The following is a 21,163-nucleotide window of genomic DNA, read 5'->3' as shown; positions in this document are numbered from 1 at the left end:
GTAAGGAATGCATATTTTTACTGAATTATCCAATAAGTTAGCATTTTGTAAGTTTCTTAAAAATCAAAATGCGCTGTGAGAAATGAATAAATTGTTTCGACATTCTTTAGATTTTACTATCAAATGACTTAGCATGAATTACCGACAAGACGGCATCCAGGGTCACTGGATAAGGATATACTTTCCTTTCTTTGTCTTTTCTTTCTAGCATGGTTTAAAATCTAAACCGACTGGCAGGAATGAAGGAAAATCAACACTTCTACCCCAATAACTCTTCTCCCCACCCCACCACCACACACACACACACACACACACACACACACACACACACACACACACACACACACACACACACACACACACACACAAGTGACTGACTTGAACGTTTCATAAATGCTGCTAACAAATGTTGAGGAGAAAAAAAAACGTTATCGCAGTCTTCAAAGATGACAATTAGATCGTATTAATTTTAATCTTAAGGTACAATGGTACATTTATCTGAAAATAGTATTTTTACACTTTACTAACATTTTACTCAGCAATTTAGCCTGCTAATCAGAATGTTATACTAATCATATCTCATGGAGAAAAATGTGTGGATTCGTGTGGTTATAATTTTTGTGCTGCACTGATGATAATCTTTAAAAATGTTCATCTCTAAGGGTACGATGAAAATCCATATCACTAATAACACATAAGTAGGCATATGCTCATGGTCTTTTGATATCTAATTGTGAAAAATTATGATAATGAAGCAACTTTCATTTGCATATTCTCATTGTTTTTCCTATAATAAATATAAATTCATAACACGCGTTCAAAAATTTACAGACTGGTTCAAATAATTCTATCGCAAACTTTTCTGCTAGAAATATTTTCCTAGCGATTTTTAACTACTAAAGAGAGTAAGTTCTACACAAATGGCAGATTTTTTTTTTGTCACAAAACTTCATTTTTTTTATCTTCTTCAAGCCAAATAGACAGTACGGATAAAGAATACATATACATAAACTGCTTTACTAAATAAACAACACTTAAACCTTTCGTGCAGTTGAGGAGCAATTTGCAATATCGAATTAGAATCAAATCAGAGTCCAATCAGAAATTTTAAGAGATAATATGTTCTAATAGTTGTGAAAACAGACGCAAACTAATAGATTGAAATCCAGACAAAGGAAGGTTTTTTTTTTTCGTCTGAGATCGGCGAATTCAGCGAGACTGAATTAGCCAGTCTGTGAGTAATTTCCGTTTTTTAACACTGAATCAGACTAGATACAGAACTTCGCAATTCACAGATACTGTATAACATTCTTACAGTTTACACTTGGTTGCCTATGCGTTATTTCTAAATAATCAACAATTGTCATGGTGATCTGATCTACGCTGTAATAACCAACCCTATAAGATCAAAATACTATACTGTTTGCCTTGATTATATCAAGAATGATTTGTCCATATGAACTTTGCGTGCATTCAAGGGATATTCTAGAAAGAAAATTTTCAGAAATCTACCCTTTTCCACAAATATAGAACAAAAGAGCATCCTTACCGTCAAATATTCTGTCCATTCTTATACTTCTGACGCAAGTCCACTGAAAATTAAAGCATTTTGTTGAGAGGTTTTTTAACCTATATATTCCATTTCTCACGACATGTTGGGTATAATGTCCTCTCAAGGCAAAAAGAAAAACAAAAAAACTGGATGAAGTGACGTTGGACTTGTCATTTAAGTGAAATAACCTATAAATAGAGAGATTAATGACGCCTCCACAGCTCAGACGGTTTCAACGATTGCCTTTGGTTTGAACGACCAAGATTCGAACCTGTGTAAGACACAAAGAAACTTTATCAGGGATTTTAAATCGAAGGTGAGTTAGCCAGTCTCACATAGAAGCGGAAGAAATTTTTTCATCGCTCAAAATAGCAACCTTCAGTTCAGGCAATTCACCTTCAATTGAAAAGCCGTCATTGAACCCAGCTAAGCTACACAGGTTCCATTAACGTATATAATTGTAATAAGATCATGTTAATTTACATGAAGATCTGATGTCAGTTCCTAAAGAGATTGTTGAGGTCTCTGCATAGTTTACTAGTTCAATTTATTTTAGGAAAACCTTGACAGACATTTCGTAAAAGAATCTACATTGAATATTCTCAGATGACAGTGCAATATCTTGTGCACTCCAAAGTACTTATTATCTTTCTGTTTGCAAAAGATTAAGTAAAAAGAAAGAGAATATCTCCAGTTTATTTATCTGACAACTTCTACATCTAGTTTTTTTCTCTATTTCTCAAGTACTCTTATCGCAAAACGAATAATGGTTACTGATAATCATTTTCTTATTTCATCAACTTGCCTTCTAGAGTGCAGTGCTCTTATAATCTGTTAATAATTTGAATAAAAAAAATAATAATTTACCCGAACATTTCATTTTTCAAAAGCTTTCCTATTACCCCTTCTTCTTTTCATATTTTTTTTTAATATTCAGAAATTCAGTGTAATCCTATACTAGTATATCCTGGTTTTATTTCTTTCGGGTTATGACTCAGTTGACGTTGATACGGTGAAAAACTGTCTTTCATAAGTGTTAGCTGAACAAAGAAGCAGTCAGTCAATAAAAGGAGAAATAATTTGATAAAGAACTCTTTTATAAGCTGGGTTTTTAATCCTTTTTTCCAAGTGAAGCAAATAGACAAATAAGTCAAGTTTGCGCCTGAACGTAGTTCAAGTCTGAGGCAACTCGTGGTAAAGGTGGAGCAAGTACCGATCACTTTCTTTAGTATTTCCACCTAATGCAAAGCACATGCCCCTGCGAAGATATATGATGTTATGCATTAAAGGCAAGAGCCACTACCCCCAGACCCATAAATGCCAAGGTTGAAGTGATGCAGAGCTTATAGATTTTACCTAAACAAGTTGCCACGAGGTGCTTTGACCTTATTAAATAAAAATCTCAGGATGAGAGTAAGATGTAGAGAGTTTTTTAACTTGGATATACTATGTTAAAGATACCAAGCAATTTTATAAGCTGGCTCCCACTGACGAGACCTCAATTTCCTATTCTTACTGATTGTCTTTTCCTTCATTAGTCTATTCTGATTATTGGAAGAATTCAATCTGTGACATTTTCAATTCAGCTAGAACTCGTACTCCTTAGAAAATTTCTAGGTAGAATATAAACTGCACAAGTGGAGAAGTTTCCATATTCCTGCGTTCTGAACTCCGGGTAGATCGAGGAAGCCTCTTCATAGAACAGAAAGGAGATCTGCTCTGTGGAGAAAGAAGCATAATACACATACCAGGCAAGGAATTAAAAACCATCATGCAGATATATACTCGTATAAACGTCACTAATGCAGCGTATATGCAAAATACTTGGTCTTGTGCGTTACCACGTGTTCTAAGGAACTATCTAAGAATGTTGCTGTCAGCAATCGTCATTAGTGTTGATCACAATGGGCAGAGGCGCAGTGAGGCTATGGCCAATGTGGTCCCGGCAATAGGCGCTAATTTTAAATAGGTGAAAAAATTGAGATTTTTAAAGTTTCTTTTTTAGAACGGCGCAATTTTCTTTCCTGTCCATAGGCGCCAAAATTCCTCACGACGTCTCTGACAATGGGGAAAAAAAACAAAGGATCTTTCGGAGTTCGATAAAGGGCTTATTGTGGATGCGTGTCTGGCTGGAACCACGATTTCGAAAACAGCAGAGCTGACTGGTTTCTTAAAAGCTGTTTAATCAGTGGATAAATAAACCACATTCTTTGTGGATGAGGGATAATTGTGATCCGAAGATAGTTTGTCAGGAATATAGTTTGTCATGTCGTCTGAGAAGGCTTCTACGGACAAACAGAACTTTCTTGTGCGACAATTTACCAAAGCATTTAATGAAGGCTGTTCCCGACCCATATCTCAGAGAATTATGAGCAGCAAATTGAATAGGATCTGTATTCGCAGTCGCATGCCAATACTGAAACCACTGATTTCTGATAAGTTTCTAATTCAGTGGTCAGTATGTGTAGACAGCAGCACTAAGTTCGCTGTTACACCACCGTGAATGCATGGTGATCAGTTGCCGCTCGTATTTTAACCTGGGCTTTAAGGAGATTCAGAAAAACTGATAGCTGCAGTTCCGTACATAACATAGAATTGGAACAATGTAATTAGGTATAATAGTAGAAATTAAAGAACGGATAACTTAAGTTAAATAAAATAATTATAAATTTTCGCTTACGTATCTAATGCATCTTCAGTACAACTAAAAATGAAACAGCATAATATACAATAAATTAAAGATACCAAGAAATTATATATTTGGTTTAATCCTTTATCCAAATGTAAGCAAACAAGTTTGGACCTGAAGTATTTTTAGGACTGGGCAACTCATGTATAGAGGCTAATGACTTCATATTACTTGCCTTAGTATCCCATAATGCAACGCACATATCCTTACGGATATGTATATTGCTATGCATTATGGGAAGATTCACTATCCAGACCGGTTTCGACCTTTATTGAAGTCTCAGCGGTCAACAAACGGGCATCCAATTCCTTATTTAAAAAAATAATAAATAAGAAAGGTTAGCAGATTGTAAAAGTACTATCTCCCACAAAGAAGATATATCCATTTAAGTTCGGAGAATATAGTAACGTTTCTCACGTTTCCTTATAAAGGCGTTCCATAGGAAGTTGCTCCAGGATTTTTGCCTTATTTTACAGGACTCTGTGATTAGTAGAGATGGCATGTTCATGTTCAAAATACCTGATATAAGATTTCTGTTCCTCACAAGAGACAAAGGTAGATCTGCCATACTTTCGAAAAAAAAGAATTCAAGATGAACTTTTCGTATTATCTAAGGATTATGATTATGCCGTACCTCCTATAAACTTGCCACTAACGAACTTTTTCATTCGATCGATCAAGGCATTCTGTTCTTCCATAATAATTAACAGAATTCGCTTTCAGAGTGTCAAAATTCTTTTCAAAGTTAAAACATTAATTTTTCGTTTCCAGAAATGAAAGCTCTCAAATTTTTAAATTAAAAAACAATCTTGTCATCATCAAAAGTAGGTAAACGCAAGGCTGTGGCTGTATAAGATAAAAAAGAATATCAGAGGAAGATTTTTCCTTAATGCTGAATGACTATTCTACTTCCCGGCCTCTCTCTTCTGATCCCAGCCATATTAACAGACTTAATGATCTCAATGACAATCTCTCTGGTTGAGATGATTTTTAAAGAAAAAAAAAAAAAAAAAACCTCGCAACCTTTCATGCACACCTACGATCTAAAAATAGTATTATTTTAAGACTTGTTGTTGACTGTGCACTTGAGCATTACAGTAACGGTAAGCAGGACAGACTTTCTAATTTTATTCTTCTTTTTATTGTTGTCAGTCGTATAATTCAAATATTTTAGTTTATTGCTCAATGAAACAATTCTGAAAAGAATGAAACTCGTACACACACACACACACACACACACACACACACACACACACACACACACACACACACACACACACACACACACACACACACACACGCGGGCTGTTCCTTATCTTAGCTTTGGTTTTACACTGGCTTTTGTCAAAATCAATTCCACTTCTGCATACGAAAGATTACAAATAACTGAAACCAACAAAAACATCTTCTATTCAGTCTAACGTCATGTCTTTTGCATCCAAAATCAGTTTTGCTATTCAACGTCTTCAATTTCTTATTCTTATCCTGACCATTCTCCATAATGGTATATGCAAATGAATAAATGCTAATATATATGTTTAGACATGCCCATTATTAAGGCGTGCACCGAGTAAATTAGGGTTTTTTTACTTTAAGGTTCTACTTTATCTATTTCCGTGGCCATTACTCATCAAGAGCCTACGTAACTCAGTTTCGACGGAGCTTTTTTGTTTGGAAAGACCTCGGTTCTAATCCCGTCTATGATGCGAGGACCTTTATCAGGGCTTTTTAGTCAAAGGTTATTTAGCTCGTCTAATATGGATGTTGGAGATTTGTCTCCCGAAAACTCGTTTTTTTTTTGTCCCTCAAAGTAGACAAACCGGTCCCGTAAACACACAGAAATCTACATTGTGTTGAAGGAAATCGCACACATTGCTTATCAGAAAATTTTAAAATCAATATACCTATTAACCCAGACATTCCTCACTACATAATGAAACTGAATGAAACTACTTCTGTCTCCCACTTCACCTTCACAACTTTCTGAAGCGCTGGTTCCATGTTTTTCTTTCTCTGAAGATCACAAAAGTGTGAATTTTGCAAAGGAAACTTACAATCGTCTAAACATTACTGGACTCCATTGATGCTGAGTTCAGAAAAACACTCTCTCTCTCTCTCTCTCTCTCTCTGTGTCTTCTTTTTCCATTATTTTTCTATTTACTTATTTACTAAACACGATTTTAAAATAATCAATGAGATGTTTAAAATATTTTACAAGTACTGTGAATGCTTTTAATGTAAAAGATCATACTGAATCGGCAAAGACGTTTGCTGTATTAACAGATAATAGACGTTAAATGCATTTATTTAACAGCGTTTTATTTTTTTTTTTTTGAGATTTATGTACCTCTTATTGTCTCTTCCTGCATTCTACATTCTACATAAAGGAGGAAACATCATCCCGGAGGTCAAGATTAACACATTCTTCGGACCCACCTTCTTATGAAGAAGTTATTGGTCAAAGGTAAGAGCTATAGAAGTTTCTTTTTTTTCTTATGAATATCAAAAAAAAAAAGTTTTAAAAATATCAAATAAATGAAGCAACTTTAATAACCAGCTCTGGTAAATTAATCAATACATAGAAAATTTCAATGTCATTGTTTAGCCTTGATTAATTAATTTATGTTACTTTGAATATTCTCTGTGGCTTTAACCTTGTCTTGATAATGAATTTTAGGAAGGATTTCTTGTGGGTTGAAAGGACATGCGGTGAATTAAATTTAAGCAAAGATCAAATTTTGTACACAATACAAATAAAACACAATCTGCGTGTAAAGTCAGTTACATGAGTCCCTTTATGGTGAATAAAAATATAGGCAGTTCTCAATTTTACGAGTTAATTCGTTCTGAGCACGTGCTCGTAACGGGGAGATTTATTTCTCATAGACGAAATGACAAAAAACAGGGGTTACATTCTCGACAATGAAATTTGACCATATTAATGTTAAATCAAGGTTAACAAAACAACAGTTTATCCAAAGATATGAAAACTTAATTTTTTTCAGAAAAATATGAAAATATAATCTTTAAAATCAAGTAAATTATGAGTTGTTTTGCATTAGCATTTTTTAAAATCTCTTGCAACATATCCAGTGCGCTGGAGATTTGTTGCGACCCGAAATTTACAAAAATTCATTTATTATGCGTCGAATTGCTTCGTCAAGCTTCTTGAATGTGAAGGAACGACCAAAAGTTTCAGCTTTAAACCTTCTTCACATTTTGCTATTTCAAAAGTTTCATTTCTGAGCTCACCATTATGTGGTTGAAGCAGACCTGTGACACCAGTTATGTACTCGTAGATACCTCAAGCTGCAATTGGTTAGTATTATTAATGATCTCTGCTGGTTCTTGAAATCCTTCAAAATTATCAATTAAACTAAGAACAGAACTATATTATTAAACTGACTCAGTAGCACTGTATTGTATAGCTACACGCGTGGTTTGACAAGCCGTATTTATCAATGCTTAGCATCTATGTATTGCAGTTAATATTCATATTTTCGATTTTGTTGATACTTGAAAAAAAAATGGGAATAAAATACAGGCGGGAATAGCCTGTATTTTATTATTTCTAAAAAGAATAAAAAATAATAATAATAAAAACGACTATATTGTTTGAGATTGGCGTGGTAAGCTAGTTGAGTAATATGCGAACATGATATTTACACTAGATATTTATAGGAAGCAAAACAAATATGTGCCCTGTTTTCCTAATAGACTTTTAAGTGATAAATGATGTTTATGACAATAGCTGGTCTCTTAAAGATGATACTGAGTACGTGTGAAGATAGACCAAGAGAGAGAGAAAGAGAGAGAGAGAGCTATTACTCATCCCAATCAACTGTTTACACAAAGTGATAAACTGTTAATCCTAAAACAGTGATGTCATAGAACCTTCTAGAACCTTACTTTATAAAAGAAGAAACTAGAAAAACAGCAAGTTATTTCATTTACATCTTTACTTTTTGAAGAAAAAGTATGTTTATTTAAAACAATAAGTTGTTTTTGCTAGCAGTTTTCAATTCAGAATTGCTATTCTAATTAATCTCCAATCCCTTACGCGTGTAAAAAATGCGTGTACTAAAGCAAGCATTTTAAGATAGAAAAAATAATATTTTCAGAATTTCTTACAAAATTTTATTTCAGCATATAATGCAATCTCTTATATATATAAGAGAAGACTAGTCCAACAGATAATACCGTATTCGTACGGACCAAGGAGACTGTGTTTACATGAAAAATTTCTACAAAAAGATTATCGATATTGATGAATAAAAAAAAAAAAAAAAAAAAAACAGTAACCAAGAATACTAAAAGAGACAAAAAATTTCTTTAGCAGTAATGCTATGAATTTTAACAGATATAAAATGAAATATTCGTTATTGTCTGAATCGCTAAGTAAACAACCTACGTTTTACTCATGAAACTGTAGGCGTCGCACGTAGTTTACGGAATTGTTTAAAAAATAATGGATATGTTATTAAAGCTTCTGTTCTTTTATTGTGTATTGAGAGCTATCCATACTGTTCGGTAATTTGCATATGGAGACAGAACTCTCCAATACGAACTTTCAAATATTGCAGGTTTTCATAATGGTAACCAAATAAAAGTTTGAAAATCCACTAAATGTTCATGAAAAGCAATAAACAGATTTAATGTAAAGTTAGTTTTTTATTAGTGTGATACCGAGAAAATCCTGCCGAAAGTTATTTTCCAATATACCTCCAAAAACTTAGGGACTATGGGTTTTGTGAGCAAGTGAAACTTCTTAATTAGTGAAGACAATATGAGATGTTTCACAAGCACCGTTGGCGCATACAAAATGATGAAACTAATAAAAGTATTGACTCTAAAAGCAGATTATATCCCTGGATGAGCATAATGATTTGATGCATTTCTACAGGCTTTCGAGATACATTCAAGATTTGGCTTAATCACTACAAAGAGAGATTTTTAAAAAAAAGCATTTCGCACTTATTGTTGCAATTAACTAGCAGTAATTGTCCCTAAAAAAATCGACATAGAGTATAAGCAACTAGGTACAGCAAAGCTTGGCATCAAAATCATGTAATCCCGTCTCGCAGATTGTAAATGTTGACTTCCTCCGGTTCACCTTTCCTACTAGTGAGACCATCTTCTTTTTGGTGAGATGTTTCTGAAGGTTCCTGGAGTTCTTGCCATTCCACCATCGATGAATGGTCGATAATAATAATAATAATAACGATATATATAAAAGTATTGAAAAAAGTATTGAATAACTACATATGTTATGGAATAAACGGGTTTATTAATAAAGAGATATATGTTTACACATGATATGTACATCCAAACTATCGGTAGAATCTTGTTCGAATAAAGCATTAACTACGGTAGAATCTTGTTCGAATAAAGCATTAACTACGGTAGAATCTTGTTCGAATAAAGCATTAACTACCTTGTCTTTCAAGACAGGTTTCGTAGAACATGCGAAGGTTCTCTGTTATCTTGGAGAACAACAGCTGAGACATCTGCTAGACATATCGTGTAATTTTATCCCTTAGTTCATCAAGGTTCAAAGGTGGACATGGTAGAATACCCATTTCTTCAACATACCCCCAAACGAAGGCACCTTTGGACGAAATAGAATGTTTCTTGCACTACATTGATCCACCTGAATGACGGACGAAATTGCACCCAGCTCCTTAAGGATTCTGTGTAGTGTCTCAAGTTTTACCGCTGTTCGGCATCGACTGCGTTTCGGAGACTGTAAATATTTGCTGCAGCACACGCCCGTGATTCTCATTTGTGTTAACAGTTCATGGTCTCCCGAATGCGCTTTGCACTGCGACAGAACACTCCCGGTACGTCGGAACCTCTCGATTAAGGCAATGATGACACTGTTGCTTGGGGGCAGGCACAATTACGGAAACGACGAACAAACTGCTCGCAAACATGTCATAGGCTTGGACTGTTTGATCTACCTCCGTATGAACAAAAATAATGCTCAAACAATAAACGTCTTTTCTTGCAACGTCATTGCTACAGATAAATATAATGGCGTAGACTCTACAGGCGCTCTTCTATTAATGGACATGCAGTCGAACGGCATAATCTCATAGTGAATGTACTGAAGGTGGTGCCGAAGTTCAGTACTGACGTTTTTATTTTTTTTTTTTTGCTTGCACTAAGAGTTTTTCTGTTTTTTATTATTTTTTTATAATTTCAATTACCTAATCCAGAAACTATATTCTAGAGGCCAAACAGTGATTTTTTTCAAGCCAAATCCTGTTTTCAGCAAGCTGGGAGATGGTCTCACACCGGCAATAGACTTCATCTTTCACCCAAATGCAATCCAAAATATCCATGCCCATGGCAAGATTCGAACCAGCAACCAGCTGATTAGAGAGCGGATACGTTAACCACTCGGCAAACCAGACTGGCAATGACAATTGCGGATGTACGGAGGAACAGATAGGCAAAAAAATTAAATCTAATAGAGTGCTACATATCGTATATATGACTCGACAAATTCAACCGTGATAAGTCTATTTTGCTTGCTAACGAGTAGCTTCATACCTTCATAATTACAAATAACTTTCAAAACAAAATCATATTTTAATCATATTAAAAGCATAATAATTTTGTTGTCATTCCAGCAACAAAATTAATGTTACAAATTATATTTTCCAAATATCAATGCTGGTTTTAGTGTTCCTCTTCTTATTATTTATTGAGTTTGTGCGAGAGAACAATTCCTTCTTGGAATGGGTCTCACGCAAAGGAAGTGTCTCGATGCATCACCACTAATCACTTTATGAAGCTCATTATTGGAACTTGTCATTAAACAAAATGTCGGAAAACTTAGGCGAATACAATTTTTTCATGACGAGCAGGATTTTCGATCCTTTGTCGAGCCCTGTATATATAGAGATATTTAGATTAGTAGTACCCTTCGTCATCGATTTAATTTTAACAGAATTTATTAATTTATTCTTTCTAGCCTTTTTTCAACAAGTAACATGATGTACAACTGTACAGCAACTCTGCCTGTTGTCTCGACGTTGCAAGATTCTTCACTCTCCATCCGAAATCAAGAAAATGTTTCATCCCTAATGACAGGTACAGGACATTTAGTCAATGGTCCCTTATCAACAGGCAACAGTGGATCGAAATTGATATTAATGGATCAACGAAGAGAATTAACAAACTACAAAGAAAATCAATCAGAAGCGTGAGTTTTTTTGTTTTTTTTTAATTAGGAAGTGTAGTTTAAAAGAACCTAAGAGATTTTCCACAAAGACTACATTATGAGAAATTACAATAAGTGATAAGCGCTATTAGAATTAAATTACCGATAAAAATTATAGCTATTAAGATGCAACGATACACCAGATATACTCTTCATGCTGGATGATGTTAGGTAACACCATGAAGAGTATTAATGAAATTCGATGGCTACGGACAGTATTGCGATTATATGGAAATCGCAAACAGTAAACAGATAGCATTAGTGTTTCTCTTTTAATGTCCTTCGTTGGAGTTCAGTGAAACTCGCAGAGAAAGAGTAAAATGAGAAGCTGATTGTCAAGGCTGTTCGCTGGCCTTGACAATCTTCACTTTGAAAAGTATGTAACCCCTTTTGTTTCAGGGTGTCCCCGACAGCCAAAAGGTCAGTAATATAATATTCGGAGACTATCGAAGAACTGAAAATAAAGAAATGGACTGCTAATCTAAGGGTCAAAGACGTATTTAAGAAGCAGGGCGCTAGTTCCCATGAAAACTGTCAGGACAAACATCCGGAAGGCGGACGAACGTGTCACCTATCGATTAATATTGAACTCATTACACATCTTAATGGACACTTCCTAAGTGATACGGCGAAAACTGAATGTTACGGAATCATATATATGGTATGTGCCCGCATTTAGTTAACAAAAAAAGAAAAAAGTTAAGGTTTAACAACTGTAAATGTTAAACCGTATGCATGAGTTCCAACTCTGTATCAAAATGGATATGCAGCAAAATTTCGGAGATAGTGAATAAAGATTACCTTTATGAAAGACTATCTTTTTCCAGAATACAAGAATATTTTCCATCTATCCGTCAGACACTTGGATATCATAACTACGAAATGTATCGCTTTTTGACAATGACGTGTAATATAGCAAACTGTAATACAGCAAAAAAATAAAAAAATAAAAAAAACTAATAAATAAATAAATACTAGAAATTGTGTACGTACGAACTCTATTGATATACTAAATATGAATAACAAAATGATAGGAGAGGTTATGTATTACAGTACGTATCATAGCTGATAGCTGACTACGAGAGACAATACATTGCTTGGAAAGAAGTCAACGAAAACCATAGTGTGAGAAACAAACAGCCACGGCGATGCGATGACCTTTCGCTGCGATGACTACCGCAATTCTACGGAGCATACTTTACACAGGCGTACGATAGCAATCAATGGAAATTTTGAAACATTCTTCCTATAAGCATGTAATAAGGTCCGCGACTGTTATAGAACGGACGTCCCTTGACGTCATTGACTCTTCACTTCATCCCACAAATGTTCCATAGAGATCAGGGTTCTGTGGAGGCCAGTTAATGTGATGAAGTTCATGTCTAAAAATCACGCAGCTACAATAGCAACCTTATGACACAGTGTATTGTTTTGTTGAAAGAGACAATGGTCAATTCTATAGAAAAAAAAAAAAAACGGAAGAAAGGAAGCATCATATTGTCCAGAATGTTCAGATACCAGTCGAAGTTCAATGTTTGTGTAATGGCACCACAAACAGAGTCCGATATCAAACCAGGAAAAGCAGGACCATACCATCATACCGCCACGTCCGAATTTCATAGTTGGGCCTGGGGTTACGCAACCTGGTAAGAGGCTCTTTGCACCACTGAAGACGACACTGCATGTTGGTTCGCGTAATATGGGGCTTGCATACTACAGTCCTACCATGGAAACTTATGTTGTGAACCTCGGTTCTGAATGTTTTTGTGCAGATTCGTGTTCCAGTTGATGCCCGAAACTCCGCATTCAAATTGTAGGCCGATGAATGGCGGTTTTACATATTATCCCTCGTAGCACCCCACGGTCACGTTCGGTGAGTGTGGTGGGTCGGGCACTGCTGGTAGCACTTGCAGTTGGCTGCCTGACTTCCATGTCAGTATGGATTACTGAAATTTGGATATCCAATTTCTCAACAATTTGCAGAACAGATAGGCTTGCAACATGCCATCCTGTGACAACGCCTCTTTCAAACTCCATGATTTCTCTTTTTGCAGCCATTTTGCTCGGACACTTGGGAGCATCAGATTTCTTCAATTTATAAAAAAGCGTGACTCGTTACATGGCACGATGAACTTGACCACAGGGATGTCCGTTGACTTCTTTCCAAGCAGTGTATATTACACATTATATTCAATTATCAACTCTGTCTTCGTGTGGTATAGGCTATTTTCAAAAAGTGACTCTGGATGCATATTAGCACTATAACTATGCCATTGGGATGGACAAACTAGCTCATCTCCAGCTAGTTCTAAGACATGATTAAGTAGGAGAGTTGGAGACTACAAGGGTATCCGATCCAAAAACATTTGCTACAGCCGTTCAGATGCATTACCCCACCTCTGCAATAAATGTACTAGGAATACCTCACCAATGGGTAGGAAAGTCCAAGAAGCAAGTCTGAAGGCATTTAAGAGCACTTAGAAGACGTAGAAGATTTAAATCTGCAACACCGAATTGCGAAAGCATGATTGTAAGAGGAAGAGAAATGTAGTTGAATGGGTTAAAAGAAGAAAGACTCAATCTTCTGTATTCAAAAAACGAGATGGAAAAGGAACGAGGGCCCGGAGCTTGGTGTTCGTTGCTAACTTTGATATAGAGATATCAAAGTCCAAGGAAGGAGGAAAGAAGGAGTAGAGATCATACCATCAAAGGCATTATGCCAGATGTGAAGAAAAGTGAGTGACTCAAGAGTATACTTCTTGAAATAAAAGAAACAATGGTGGGTATATTCTTTGCTTATGCACCACTAAGCATAAATGATAATGATAAAAGGTAATGAGTAGAAGTCAACGGACGAGGCAGATAAAGGTGCCTGAGTGAAATGGAATGAGATCTATAGATCAAAGAAATTGAGTTATAGTTCATAGATAACTATAACTCCGTGTGGCCTCTCTGTAATCATAAGAGGTGAACAGTATAAATTTTACCATGACGATTAGTGTGGCACTGCTAAGCATATATTATTCGGCAAGCGGAAGAAACACATCACTCATGAAAGTGGAAGGACGAATGTCACTGATAGGTTTTGTATGTAGAGGAGAAACCAATGGAAAGAAAGTAAAAAGCGAAAAGTAATCCAAGTAGAACAGGTTATACAAAACGAGGAATGCCTGTTACAAAATGGAAACAAAAGACGAAAGAGGACAGTGAGAGAATGAAGAGAGCTTGAGGTGAAAGAAAACATCAAATGATAGAGACTGAAGGCTGCGTTGGTTTTAGATTATGAATGAGACAATTAAGCCTATGAAGCCTATTTTGCGAGTTGGATAAATCTGTCAATCCCCATATAAGATCTGCTTTGCAGATTGAAATATATCGAATATGGGCCGACCTTTCGATTACTTCAAAAACGTCAATTACCTCAAGAAATCCGAAGCCAACGAATTAGAAAAATTAGAACCAAAGAAAACGGTGAAGAATGATGAAAGAAAATGCAAGCACAGTGAAATTGATAGGGGGAGGAGAAAGAGAGAGAGAGAGAGATTCGAAACAATGAAATACAACAGAAAGTAAAGCAAATGAATGAAGGTACAAGAGCTTGGATAAAATCCCAACGAACTGGACAGGAAAATACAGAAAACAGACAATGAGACATAAAAGGCAGTGGCAATAGCTGTGGAACGATATCAAAAACAAGAAATATGAAGAAACTAATGAGGAAGAAAATAAAAAATTCAAAATGGCAAAAGCAAGATACGAAGGATATCCATACGAGACAGAGGGGGAAAAAATCAAGGTGACACAGCGTTAAAAAGATGGAAGAAAAACATTAAAAACTTCTGAGCAAAGAGATCAAAGATTAATATTCGTAACAAAAGACGTACAACCAAATGAAGGAATACAATGGAAACAGCCAGAATGGAAATGCAAAATGTCTCAAAAAAAGTAAAATAAATGGAAAACATTATGGACCAGACAATATATCAGAGCACATAAGGAAAGCATTAAGTGTAGAGCTAATTTGATATATCATGGGATATGTTAAGAAGTAATTCCAGAGGATTCGGAGATGTTAATCTCGAATTCCTTACCTATTTGTAAGGAAAAGGAAGGAAGGAATGTAGGAATTGCAATAACTACCGATTGTTATTGTTTGATGTTTTTATGAACGAAGGAGCAGTCCAGTGAATCACATTACTGCTGTTGTTGTTATTGCTATAAATATGTGTATAAAATTTCTATAAAAATTTGAAAGCAAGGTGAAAATCAGTGATTTTACCAAAGTCCTTGCTTGGTACGAGATTTCTTTGTATTAATGCCTCCGACAACGCTTTCAATGTGACCTTCGAAGTGACCGTCTACGTGACCTTCGACCCAAAGTTCGCTCCCTGCTGTGCACCTGCTTAGCAGTGCTCAAGGATTAAAAAACAACTAACCTTGAAGATATTTTCTTTTTCTTTACTCCTGTTTGTTTCACCCCGTAGAACAACTATTACACTTAAAACGCAAGCATTCCTCACAAAAAGGAAGAAGATTATACAACCGCTGAGAAAAGAACTACCCATTATGACGATTTTTATAAAATGTATAGCTACAACGGCAGTTTGCACTATGACTGCTCTGGAGGGAAACATTCAAAGTACATTAAGTCACAAAGTAGTGTCCAAAAATCATTCAATAAACTTTCAGAACCAAGGCAGTTACCAGTTCAAGAAACTGCATTACTAAATTAAGTTCTTCATATGCAAAGATAAAAAATAAAAGAAGAATTAGTGATGTGTGAAGAGGTTCTGAAATTCAATGAGGAAAGCGTGCACGAAATGCTAAAATCTGCAATGAAAGAAAATATAAATTCACTTACTGAAACGCAAACTCAACTAGAGAGAGGGAAAGAAAGAGAGAGAGAACAATGATCGCAGAGCTTAACCGGCCTAATTAAATTCAAAAGTTCAAAATCACATCAAGCAGCTTATAACCAAACTTTACAAATGGAAGAAATCCAGAAGATGACGCATGAAACTTAACCGATGGAGCTGAAATTTTAACGAAATTTGTGAACATCAAAATTACTAGAGAAGAAATAAAATTCAACGAATCGCAAACGAATAAAAGATCACCCAGTGCATATCATAGTTCATTTTACTTCGCAACAAAAAAAGGAGATTAATCAAAGCTAGTCAAAAAAACTCGACCAACAACATCAAAATAATTAGTTCTGGGAAAGAAAACTTGACGCTTTACTACAAAAACCTATAACACCGTCCTAGAAAAGAAAAACAAAGCAAGAACTAAAAATACCTTATACCTCTGGTTAAAAAATTCAAAAAGATTTACGAAGAAAACAACATATCACGTGTATCGTCAATCATCAGTGAAAACTATCTGAAAAAAATCGTAAAAAATGTCTTGCTCGTTAATACAATATCATTTAATCTGATATAATGAAAGACTAATTTCTCTCAGAAGACCAGGTAAACTATATTGTATTTAATTCATCAAAAGGTTGGAAAAAATAATTCACGTATTTAAATAGGTGCACTGTACCACATGTTAATATATACTCAGTAAAACAAAAATTCGCTGTTACTTCAAACATAACGAGCTTCCGCTGTACAATATAAGCATCTTCACAAGGTATAGTTAATAATGGCAATCCGAGATACTTATAAGCCTTCCCACGATCTACTCAAACTCTCATTCGTATACATAATTTTAGGATAACATTGTTAGGCTTATGCCTCAATATATTTCTGTGTGTAAATCGCGTGTGTTCTCCAGGTGGATTTGTCTGGTTATGGGATGAAAAATCCAAGTTTTCCATCTCCGTAACAAGCCGGATAAATCACCTGTAATTGAAAAGTCCCGCGGGATTTGACCCAAGATCTTGCCAACTAAAGGACTTCGCCGAAACCAACTGAAATAAGGAGGCCCTCGAATGTACTCGTATAATCGTGATAAAAAAGATAAATGTGGGGGAATTATTGTCTCTGTGAAATAAAAAATACACTATAAATCAACTAAAATGAAAATTCATTAGAAACATGGTTGATAAAACTAAATATCAACCTTTATAACAGGAGATACGAGGCTAACATTAACATCCTAACTCGTACTAACATTAACACCGTAAACACTGAATAAAATATAGCTGCAGCTTATTTATGTATATTGTCCAACTTGACTTTTAACAGCAACTTTTTATACTAAAGAGAAAATAATAAATAAAAGTATCATAAAGCTCTATAGAAGACATGTTCGCATCACAAATACAACAAATATTTAAGCAAAATTAGCAAACTACTACTTCACATCCTTACATATCCCGGAACTGAAATAAATAATAATAATAAATTAATTAATTAATAAAATTTCCAATTTCACATCAACATCAACCAAATTTTAACAAAATCATAAATGAGTGGATAAGAAATTAGAAAAACATTATGTCATCGTATCACATCGATGGTGTACATACAAGATATATATTCGAAAACAAAAATTAGAGCTTAAATGATATAGTATCAACAACAACAAGAACAAAAAAACACAACTAACCAAAGTTTAACTAAAGAATATGCGAATAATTAAAATAAACACAACTATTAAAACAATTTAAAAAAATAAAACGAAGGATAAGTTAAAGACACCTGGATAATAATACACGAAATACTCGATAAAACACCGTATCCCTTCCCTCTCCAGACACACACACACACACACACACACACACACACACACACTGCATTGATAATATTTACCATTTATCCAGAATTTCATCCAGGTCTGAGGTACCGATTTAATGACACCCTCAAGAAACAAGTTATAAATTTAAAGCGAAGTTACCTAATCTTGAAAAGCCAACCACTAACATTATCGAAACGCAATACAAGATTCTTTGGTTCCCTCAAATAACAGAAAAGATTTATATATAGCGATTTCGAAAATTAATTTTAAAACCATTCTCAGTACATATCATCATATATGAAAAAGGGATATTAAATAGGCACCATTTCTTATTTTGTCAATCACACTCAAATTGCTAAACTTAATTTTCCAGAAATGCAAAATACTACTAAACTTAAAAACTAAAGTGATAATTACATCACATAAAAACAAAGAAAAAGCCTATCAAATGAATAATTGTAGTCCAATATCTGTACTGTCAATAATAGAAAAAAATCACGGAAAGAATTTAATATCCCAAACCCAATACGGATTTCGTAAAAATAAAATAATTATAATCTTACTGGATGATATCTATGTTAATTCAGCTTTGGATTGATAAAACCATTTTGTCTTAGAATTAGCTATTAAATTTTCTAAAGTTTTTGACAACAATACAATTCTTTATATAAATAAAAAAAAATTAAAGCAACTGTCAAAGAAGTAAAATCTCACAGATGATTTCAATTGCTTTCTGAAAAACAAAGCCAGTATTGTAAAAACAAATAAAAATTAGAGAAACAAAACTGAGATTGACTGTAGCATCCCGCAAGGGAATATGTTATCACCATGCTTATTCCTCATTTTTTGTAAGCGATCTAACCAGCCAAGGTTACACAGTAACGTCCATCAGTACGTAGGCGATACACTACTCATATCCATGGATAAATACCTATCAATTAGCCTTATATAATGTATAAATCCACTTTTACCTAATTAATGGCTAGCTTATACGTAACCTATCATATTAAGAGCAATAAATCTTACTGATTTAACAGATCTCTCACACATATCATTGAAATGGCATACCTCATATTGTCTAGTAAACAAAACCATGCCCTTGTCCCGTAATCAAGGAAGTAACAAACCTTAAATATTTAAGTTTGCACTTTGACGATAATGTGCGCTGTAAACACACAAACACACCCATATTACCCTTTAAGATGAACTATCTGCAAGATATATTACCTTTAAATTTTATGACACTCATTTGCAAATTCATAACAGGTGAGTACAGATTGAGATGTTATTTATCTTGCTATGGTTCTGCACTCAGTGACAATAGCTCTGGAATTTCAAAAGAACAATCCTATTTTCCAACAATCAATATATGCTACTATCGATTTCTGACTATATAGAACCTTCGAAACTACTCTATCATCATCATCATACACTACTTTTCTAGAAAATATCCCACAACAACAACAATAATTATCCTATATGAAATCAGACCTCAGCATATAGCATACTTAATAAGTAATACATATTGCAAAGCAATTGCAAGTCTATGTCCCAGACTTATTTAAACAATCTCCTATATGATATAATGCCTCATACCATTAAGTCAGCCATATATCACAAAAAAAGTTTTTTTAATGAAAAAATTACCCATCATACATATAAAACATTCTTTATCATAATTAAGCCTTAACCAAAACAAGCCTTAAAGTACAAGCCATTAGGAAAAAGGAAACCAGGACGTCCTCTTAAACGATTCAACGATGACTCTAAGGCCGGAACAGGCCATACTAGGCCTAAATCCTTGATACGTATGATGATGATGATTATAATTAAGAATGTTATGTATAAGTGTATCTATTAAAAAGTATTATCAGTCTAATTATATATTTTAATGCCACCTAACAGATGTGGATAAAATGAATATTAACTGTACTACTGCTAATATTATTGTGCTTATAATTATTAGTAGTATATTTATCTAAAAAACTGAATATAATTAGGATTCTGTACTGATTAGAAAATGTAATAATAATAATAATAATAATAATTTATATGTATATATCCTCTTATATGAGTGGTGATGATAATAATAAACTTCATTATTATTATTATTATTATTATTATTATTATTACTATTACTACTACTACTACTACTCATACAGTTCCGCAGTGAGATCATATCCTATACCCATGCTATTCAACAACCTATCACAAAAATTAAACACATAGACAATTACGGAGCATTAAAATATGAACTGTGGAAGATATACCAACACATTTAATATAGCATTAACACCTACAGTATATACACTTCACAAACTGCAAAACTGCAGCATCCACCGCCTACATTCCATCCATTAAAAGTGCCAAACAAACCTAAATAGTGTATGCTAATCCGACTCTCTTCATGAAAGCTAACTCTGGTTTCGAGGTCAGTGGGATTAGCCAGTCTCAGCACGGCTTAATCAACTAATCCTCATAATCATCCTTATCATAGTTTGTAATTAATATTGTTATTATTCACTTAGCACTGAACACTGAACCCTTCGAACAGACTGCAATGTGTTAACCAAATAGCTTGAATGATGATAATAATCTCTCTGTGAAATGTATATGTATAAAAAAATGAATACATTCAAATTGTACACTTAATCCCTGTAGTGAAGAAAGAATGTAATATGATGAGTTTGTGCTCATGTAAGGTATTATAAATATTATGTATGAATAATAAAGTTTGATTGAAAAACAAAATTACTATTCATCTTTCATACATTTTTATTATTATTTGTTAATCGAAGACCAAAAAACTAAAGAGAGATCGCCACCAATCATCCCTCGATTTACCAGCAAACGCCTGAAAGACTGTATTCTAGCAGCAAGTAAGAAAACAAGGCTGACAACATCGATTCTCACTGACCAGCAACTGCCAACTCTAGTCTATATATCTGAACACTGGACCCCCATACTTTAAAATGTTTCTATACTAGGCAGGGAAAATAAAAAAGAAAAA

General features: G+C 34.3%; 1 protein-coding gene across 1 annotated transcript in view; it reads left to right on the top strand.

Annotated features, from left to right (window-relative positions):
- Positions 1–20,850, top strand: part of LOC150098961 (uncharacterized) — a 93,117-nt gene extending 72,267 nt beyond the window's left edge. The window contains exons 3-5 of the mRNA XM_090405355.1: positions 6,629–6,705; positions 11,221–11,451; positions 19,838–20,850. Of these exons, the coding sequence (XP_090261481.1) occupies positions 6,629–6,705; positions 11,221–11,451; positions 19,838–19,859 (330 nt within the window). The 3' untranslated portion in view covers positions 19,860–20,850. The remainder of the gene's footprint in view (positions 1–6,628; positions 6,706–11,220; positions 11,452–19,837) is intronic.
- Positions 20,851–21,163: the final 313 nt, after the last annotated feature.

This window comes from Typopeltis vanoorti, chromosome 15 (genome assembly GCF_054136105.1).
Source record: "Typopeltis vanoorti isolate ZY-2024b chromosome 15, IOZ_Tvanoo_1.0, whole genome shotgun sequence".
NCBI classification, from domain to species: domain Eukaryota; kingdom Metazoa; phylum Arthropoda; class Arachnida; order Uropygi; family Thelyphonidae; genus Typopeltis; species Typopeltis vanoorti.
Note: the sequence above shows the minus strand (reverse complement) of the source record. Positions and strands in the feature narration are given on the sequence as shown.